Source organism: Denticeps clupeoides, chromosome 8 (genome assembly GCF_900700375.1).
Source record: "Denticeps clupeoides chromosome 8, fDenClu1.1, whole genome shotgun sequence".
NCBI classification, from domain to species: Eukaryota; Metazoa; Chordata; class Actinopteri; order Clupeiformes; family Denticipitidae; genus Denticeps; species Denticeps clupeoides.
This window is the reverse complement of record NC_041714.1, coordinates 21,556,034-21,564,540: the sequence shown is the minus strand read 5'-3', so window position 1 is coordinate 21,564,540 and position 8,507 is coordinate 21,556,034. Positions and strand designations below refer to the sequence as shown.

The window sequence follows — 8,507 nt, the reverse complement described above, 5'->3', positions numbered from 1 at the left end:
GTGAATCTGATGTAGAACACTACATAATTAAATCACGTAGCCATTTTGCTGTAATCAAGGGCTAATAAAGTGCGTATCATCTATCTTAACCACTCTGCAGACGCATGGCTGAGTGTTGGTGGCCAGGCTGTCACAGGCTTTCAGTGAGCCTCACTGCTTTGCTCTATCATTATCATTATTTTTATGATCTCAATTATTGCAATAGCTGCATTTGTTTTTTTGTTTTTTTTTTTGTTTTTTTTTACATTTGATTTGATGTAGTACCGGTACAGTAAAAATCTACTTTTAAATATGATGTTTTATACTTAGATCACACTATTGTATAGGTTTGATTTTTTTTTTTTTTTAAAAGGTGATTGTCAGAAAATGAAATGCACTTTTTGCAGGAGTTTCTTCCATTTGAACAGAACTGCTCTATATGGTACACTACAGTGCTGATTTCACTGATGATGAATTGTGTGGATGAATGGACGTTTTATGTTGATTTTTTTTAATTTCTTCCTTTTCTCAGTGATAAAGCTGCACAAAGCCAATCTCAAACAGGCACAGGTTCTGTGCTTATAAACAGACTCTTAACCACTGATACAATAAAATCCATTTATTAAAAAAAGGTTTCTTTTTTTTTCCTTAAAACTTAAGCTGCCTTGAGGACCGAGCCGTAAAACTCACTCTTGCAATCCCTCCATTATCATTTTACACATTTCTTATTATGATGGTAACTGAAAGGAGCACCTTCACAAACCTCATGGAAGGAAGAGGCATCACCCCTCCGCTGTCTTTTCTCTTCCGTCACTCGTCTGCTTCTGTGTTTCCGAGCCCTGCATGTGCATCAGACCTCATCATCAGTCTGTGTGGTCCTGTGTGTGACCTGTGCATGTGTGACCTGTGCATTTCTGAGTCAACGGTGGAACATTTTCACACACGCCATTGTCCATCATATTGAATTATATCATGTCACCAGGGTATGTCCACCAAACCAAAAGTGATGAGTGACTATTAGCTACTAATAACAAGAAAAATATATTTTTTATGCTACTATTATACAATAATGATACAAACTTGCTTCTTGGCGTGTTTTCATGCATGGAAAGATATGTAGTTAATAGACGTTTATAATTCCTTTAATACTATAAAGGTTGCATTGTATATATGTACAACAGATTCCATTATATTGCCTATTTCTTTGCATATTTAAAGTGTAGTAAATGCATGTTAGCCTTTGAGTATTAATGACATCACATTTAATTAAAAGCCGGACAGGACTAGAGAGTCCAACCGAGTTTATATTAGTATCGTACACTTACCTTCAGTCAGTGGCAGCAGTGGTTCCCAAACTTAGAGTGCCCTTGCCAGTCTGGTTTTGTCACGTTTGGGCCCATTGTTTCTAAATTTATGAGACATTTTCTGATTTGACAGTACTGGTAAATGTATCCATTTTCAGAATGTTTTGTGGGTTTCACACGGATAGAAACACCATCCGCTAATCCAATTAATCCATTAAAATAATGCAAATGTTGGCTTTCCACATATTATTTCTGCACTTGGGAGCCACTGCCGTCCAGTAAGTCTGCCAGTTTTACATGAAGCCACCGTTAGAGGCATTGGTTGCATAGGTGCGGTGTTTGGAACACACAGATGACAAAAAAACTAATACTTTTGCAATACTTTGTATTGTATTCAAAAACACTTTTTGTTCACAAGCCACCAACTGCTTCTGTGTGTAATGTCTAAAATAATTTATTCATTTATTCATGTCATATTGGCAGTAGACAGAGCTGATCGGGTGCTATAATGTCACACCCAAAAGGTCACTCATGCCCATGTGGTTCTCAGCCGTCTGAAGGACATCATCTGTTATTAACCGTGGAATACTCCACGCAGTGGCAATACTTCTGTTAATAAAAGCAATGATGACTGTGGACTTTCCACGGCACGCAGTGTAAAGAGTCACACATGGCAGCCTGATTTCAATACGTGTGGATTATCGGCACGTGTGACACTTCAGGGCCTTGTGTCCTGTGTCGAGAGAGTTGCAGTCCCTGGCATGTTGATAGCTTTGGGTTGCATCCAGGAAGATTAATCCTGTCACTGCATCTCACACACACACACACACACACACACACACACTCCTAGTGGTGAAGTAAACAGACCTGTAATTGGAAGGTTGCCGGTTCGAATCCTGAACCACTGAGCAAAGCGCCGTCCCCACACACTGCTCCCCGGGCGCCTGTCACGGTGCCCACTGCTCACCAAGATTGATGGTTAAATACAGAGCGACACCGTGTGCTGTGCCGCAGTGTTTCACAATGACGATCACTTCACTGCAGGCGTCCGTAGGGAGCACCACCCCGTCCCCCCGACTCCGGATTCTCACCTGCGTGTGATCCTCTGATGTTTTCTGACCCGTAGGGGTGCAAAGCTGCTAAGAGCCATGCGAACAGCAGCTGGGCGCTTCCCTCCCTGCGCTGGGGGTCAGGAAAGGAGCCCGTGCTTGGCGGCCTCGGCCTGTTTCCTGTAAGTGACAACGTGAGGGGGCTCCACGGCTCCAGCCCGGAGAAGGACGCCGAGCAGATCCAGGCCCCGGGAGATGAAGTAAGGTCACTCACAACCATGCAGGACACCTGTTTTGAGAAGTAAGGCGTCATCGAGAAAAACAAAATACAGACACATTGGTTAACTCTGTTCCCGACCATCAACATTTTAAAATGTGGTAGAGTTCACAACTTCACTGGTTGTTTTAACAATGTATGTAAAATAGTACATTAGACATGTATTTTTAGGGTATGTCATCATTCTCAACTTCTTATTACTGGACCTCATTCTTTTAAATTTGCATGATTTGGATGCATGAGAACACCAGCGGTGGCCTAGCGGTTAAGGAAGAGGCCCCGTAATCAGAAGGTTGCCGGTTCGAATCCCGATCCGCCGAGGTGCCACTGAGCAAAGCACCGTCCCCATACACTGCTCCCCGGGCGCCTGTCATGGCCGCCCACTGCTCACTCAGGGTGATGGTTAAATGCAGAGGACAAATTTCACTGTGTGCACCGTGTGCTGTGCTGCTGTGTATCACATGTGACAATCACTTCACTCATATAAATCAGTAAAAATTGCACAGAACTGCAGGATGAATGTTAACGAATTGATTCCATCTTGTGTATCTGTATATGGTGCCGCGTTATGGCCAGCAGTAGCCTAGCGGGTAACACACTCGCCTATGAACCAGAAGACCCAGGTTTAAACCCCACTTACTACCATCGTGTCCCTGAGCAGGACACTTAACCCTGAGTGTCTCCAGGGGGGGACTGTCCCCGTAACTACTGATTGTAAGTCGCTCTGGATAAGGGCGTCTGGTAAATGCTGGAAATGTAAATGTAGAACGTATTCCCAGTTTGGTGAGCACATTTTTACAGCTTCTGTGTGGTTCCAGGATGCCGCCACTCATTGCTCCCAGTCAGAGACCACCGGCAAACGCCGGCAGGAGAGGAAGCTCCACAGGACCAGGGCCGCAGGGGCCGGTGACAGCCGCCACAGGGACGATTGCGCTGCCGCCCCCGAGAGCCATGCGCCCGCGTCCGTCCCACACAAACCACTCACCTCACAAGTGCCATTAAGAGTAAGTTCAATTACAGCCAAGGTAACACGGCGAGTTCTGCGGAAAAATGTCTCACCGACTACTTTGCTCTCAGCTGCAGATCAAAGTTTGCGGCCAGCGGGGCAGCCTGGGAATCAGCATCGCTGGAGGGAAGGGCTCGCTGCCATACAAGGAGACCGACGAGGTCAGTTCCATCATGACAACAGAGCTGAGCATATGGGGTGCCAAATAAGACAGATGGAAAGGAAGCAGCACATACAGTACAGGCCAGAAGTCTGGAGACACCTTCTTATTCAACATGTTTTCTTTATTTTCATGACCATTTACGTTGGTAGATTCTCATTGAAGGCATCAAAACTATGAATGAACACATGTGGAGTTATGTACTTAACAAAAAGTGGAGTTCTGGCCTCCACAATCACCGGACCTGAACCCAGTCAAGATGGTTTGGGGTGAGCTGGACCAACAAGTGCTAAACACCTCTGGGAACTCCTTCAAGACTGTTGGAGAAGCATTTCAGGTGACCACCTCTTGAAGCTCATCGAGAGAATGCCAAGAGTGTGCAAAGCAGGAACCAGAGCAAAGAAACTAGAATATAAAACATGTTTTCACTTATTTCACCTTTTTTTGTTAAGTACAGAAGTCCACATGTGTTCATTCATAGTTTTGATGCCTTCAGTGAGAATCTACCAACGTAAATGGTCATGAAAATAAAGAAAACACATTGAATGAGAAGGTGTGTCCAGACTTTTTGGCCTGTACTGTATATGTATGTAATATTGTACAAATGTTATGTAATTGACACTTTTCATTCAGGGCATCTTCATCTCGCGGGTTTCTAAAGGAGGACCAGCAGAAAAGGCCGGGGTCCACGTTGGAGACAGAGTGCTGGAGGTAGGATTGAAGACCCAGGAAGAGGATCGCTATCAGTCGTTCCATTCCGGAATGTTAACAGCCGTCGGTTCAGTGTCTGAGAGGAATTGATTGTAATTATCCAAACCAGAAAATATATAAAATGAAATGCCACTGAGCAATGCACCGTCCCCACACACTGCTGTGTGAGCTTTTCTTGACATGTGGTCTAGGGGACGCCTCATAGTGCAGAGTTCACAGCTTCACTGGTAGCTGCTGCTGGAGTTTTAACAATGTATGTAAAATAGTACATTAGACATGTATTTTTAGGGTACGTTATCATTCTCAACTTCTTATTACTGGACTATTACTATTATCATTCTCTTAAATATAAATCAGTAAAAATTGCACAGAACTGCGGGATGAATTTTATCGAATTGATTCCACGTGGACTGTCTGTTTTTCGAACTAGAATAATCTGTGTATCTGGTGCCGCGTTATGGCCAGAAGAGGGCATTCTTACCCAAATGCAAAAACGACTTGCAGAATGTGGAGTATGATACCGGTATTACTGTTCACCCCAACACACCAGCCCAAGATTTTTCATTATATTAATTATTAAATTCTATTTAATATAATATAGAGACCAAAACAACTAATGCACATAATGTTTTATGAAATAAAAATATTTTAAATGGTTGAAAGTCTATTCTGAACAGTCTATTGTGTAAAACAGTGTATGCATCATTAAAAAGGGAAATTTGTGTTCAGAATGTAATAAAAACGGGTAAAACTTTATCCCCAAACATGTACAAAGGAATATTGATTCTTTTCAAAAGTTGATTCTGCATTGTGAATACATTTTTGATTGATCATAGGTCATTTTGAAATAATCTGATAAACTAAATAAAATATTTCACATGGCATATTTGAAGGGTAAGGCTGCCAACGACCTTTTTCCACAATATTCCGATTTTTGAAGATGCACTAGTAGTTGCAGCTTTCATTGAAAGGTGAGACTGTTTTTCCACTGTATTCCCCACCTCGACTCCCTTCCCTGGCCTCAGGTCAACGGCCTGGACATGCAGGAGGTCACCCACCACGAGGCCGTCAGCGCCCTGCGGAATGCTGGGAGCTGCATTAAATTGAAGGTGTTGCGGGAAAGGGCCGCGGCCCACGAGGCTCCCACTGCCGAAGACCCGTTGTTGGAGAAAGATGTCCTGTTGAGCGGACCTCCACGAGGCCCTGGGGACCAGAGACAGCAGCCCAGCACGCCCGAAGCGGAGCCCGACGAAGCACAGAGGATCAAGGCTGTCGTGATCTGTAATGGCAACGGGCTGGTGAGCAGATGGTTCTTAAACCCCTCAAGGCCCCGGTCTCGATTGCCTCATCTGATCATTATCTGTAAATGTAAAAAATATAATTTAAATATTTCCTTTGTTGATTGTGTTGAATTTCAGAGGCGCTCTGAATGCGAGCGGGACCGCAGCGAGACCCCGAGAGGACCTGAGGCGTCGCTGAAGACCAGTGCCAGCGCTACTCAGGCAGCGAAAAGCACAATGACGGTGAGCACTACTTGTCATTAGCATGGCTGTGATCTTTAATTGCTCGAGTGGGACGGGACACGGGGCATCTTCTGCCGGCACGGCTTCTCCGGCATATGAGGAGATCTTGTCAGGCCCCCGATCCAAATCATTCCTAGTCCGTGCCCCAACCCAGGTTGCGGTTATTATTGTAAAGTTATCTGAACACGCGATGCCCATATTGGAAAGCAGATGATGGCTAATAACTGCTCTCCCTCAACGGTCACTTGGCGACGGCGAGCCACAGTAAAGGACACGACCCCCCCGGTGCAATTTCAATGCAAATTTAGCACCAATCGCGCACACCTCGATCGTGCGTTACATCTCATCATCCATATTCTGTCCCGCTCAGATTCCTCGGATCATCCTCACTCATCCCTCTACCTCAGACGAAGACACCGAGCCGCTGGCACACAGCGGCGGTGACGAGGACGCGAACAGCGCCTTCTACCCGCCATGAGTCCTCAGGATTTCTACGTTTATACGCCATTATACGTATGTACGCCACACGTGCTTGCTGCTGCTCAACATGTAAAGATGACATTTGTAATTAGGTAATTAATTCCGTTCTGATAAGAATAAAGATTATTAAAAAAATGCCTCGGCCAGTGGTTTCTTTCTACAAGCTACCAACAGGGCCGCGCTCAACCACAACGCGCCATGATGCTCAGATGATAAGAGATTTCTCAGACCAGGAGGGATTTACTCCACCTCCAAGATTGTGGTATTAATAACTACTGAATTATTACCCTCCACTGAGCCGCTCAGACCCGTCCACTGTCTGAGTCATGAGCTTCATTATGAAAGTCGGTGTTCCCTGGACTGTGCCATAATGACCTAACAATCAAAGGTAAAAGGTACTCTGCAGACCACTGGCTGATTGCAGAACACTTACATTTAAAATTATTCAGACACAAACTACCAAAACTCACTTTTACATGGTACAAAACAGGACTGTTCTAAAATAGCCCTCTTAAATTTCACCTAAAAACGATGATAATCAGCACGTTTGGTTTGGTTGCAACCAAGGTCCTACGACAGAGCTCATGCTTGCGATGTCCACTGATGCCCCCGTGGAGAATGCACGTTCATAAGAGAATATAAGAGAGGACTAGGAGATGGATGTCTTTCTCTCATGCATGCAGTTATAACAGGCAGATAAATGATGTCCATTTTGTCGGGGAGAGCATGTAAACTCCTAGCACACGAGGTACGAGCCGGGATTCGAACTCACAACCCCGGAGGTACGAGGCTAGCCGCAGTGCCGCCATGCGCCATATTCTCACTGCGCTCACTACGCCTGTTGCAGATACGATTTGATAACTGATAATATCCTCTTAACTGGCATGAATGATGATCATGAATGATGCAATCACTAGAATTTCCAAACTTTTCAAGAGAAAACGATTCTCCCAGGCACAACAAAAAGCCGTAGCAAATACGAATTTCTTGAACATTTCATTCTGGTACTGAGTACTAATGAACTCATATCTTGGTTTATGATTATTTTGTTCTTGTATTACCATAGATTCTTATTCTCTCACTGGCAAACATCATTTAAAAAATCCAATGCAATGTAAATTGATTGTTGTCCTTTCTAAACTTTTTTAAAAAAAGAAAATTTCTCCATATGAGTGTCAAAAATAATTACTGGGTGGTAAGACACAGAAACCAAGCAAGAAGTTTCTTCTCTGGTATGTATGTATTTATTTGTCTGTATTTAAAATCCAGGTGAGACGTTGATGTGACGTTGGCGTACCCTCCCACTGCTCTCCGTCTTATTTTAAGAGCAGGAAAATATGGACCTCTAATAGCGGGTCAATATTGGTTTCAGAATCCACATAATACACTGCAGGGCCACCTTCTGAAAATTACATGGGAGTCCCAGGAATGTCGCTCGCCGTCAATATTGGTTCAGCATGCCTGTGTGAGGGTGGGATCTTCTGTACACTTGGTGGAAATTGAATTTTTCAAAAAATGATGCGAAGGTCCAGACTCTGTGCATGCATGGACGGATGGATGGATGGATGAGATTGTCCATCACTGTCCAAAAAAAAGAACAGTTGATAAACCATGCATATTAAGTTAATTCATCTTGATTTTTTTTCAAGCAACAAATGATTTTATTAAGTTGATTTGGCATTGAATACAAATTCTTACAAGATCAAATCCTTTTCTTTTAGCTGTGATGTGTTCTTGTTGGGAACATTAAAATATTAAGTTAAATCAGTGTGATTCATTTGAGTTAATTTAAAAGGGGAACCTTTTTCAGAGCATTGTGACCCATAGGACAAGAATATATTAACTTTTAATTCCAAAATAAAAGTCTGTTGTCCAAAGCAGATGAAGCCAGATGGCCAATAAATCTCCAGTAGCGCCCTATAAACTCCCCACACCCAACACAGAAGTCAGGTCAATACTTTCAGGTCAACGAAATTCCCGACAATAGTCAGAGCGCGCCCAAATCATCAAAGCACCCC

The 8,507-nt window shown here is 43.7% G+C and overlaps 1 protein-coding gene across 1 annotated transcript; it reads left to right on the top strand.

Moving 5' to 3' along the window:
- The first annotated feature begins 2,306 nt into the window (after nucleotides 1-2,306).
- LOC114795731 (protein scribble homolog) lies at nucleotides 2,307-6,546 on the top strand. Its single transcript, XM_028989310.1, has 8 exons — nucleotides 2,307-2,333; nucleotides 2,410-2,592; nucleotides 3,428-3,613; nucleotides 3,687-3,776; nucleotides 4,409-4,486; nucleotides 5,512-5,784; nucleotides 5,905-6,009; nucleotides 6,380-6,546. The coding sequence occupies exons 1-8, from the start codon at nucleotides 2,307-2,309 to the stop codon at nucleotides 6,485-6,487; spliced, it is 1,050 nt and encodes a 349-aa protein (XP_028845143.1). The 3' UTR covers nucleotides 6,488-6,546.
- The last annotated feature ends 1,961 nt before the right edge of the window (nucleotides 6,547-8,507 follow it).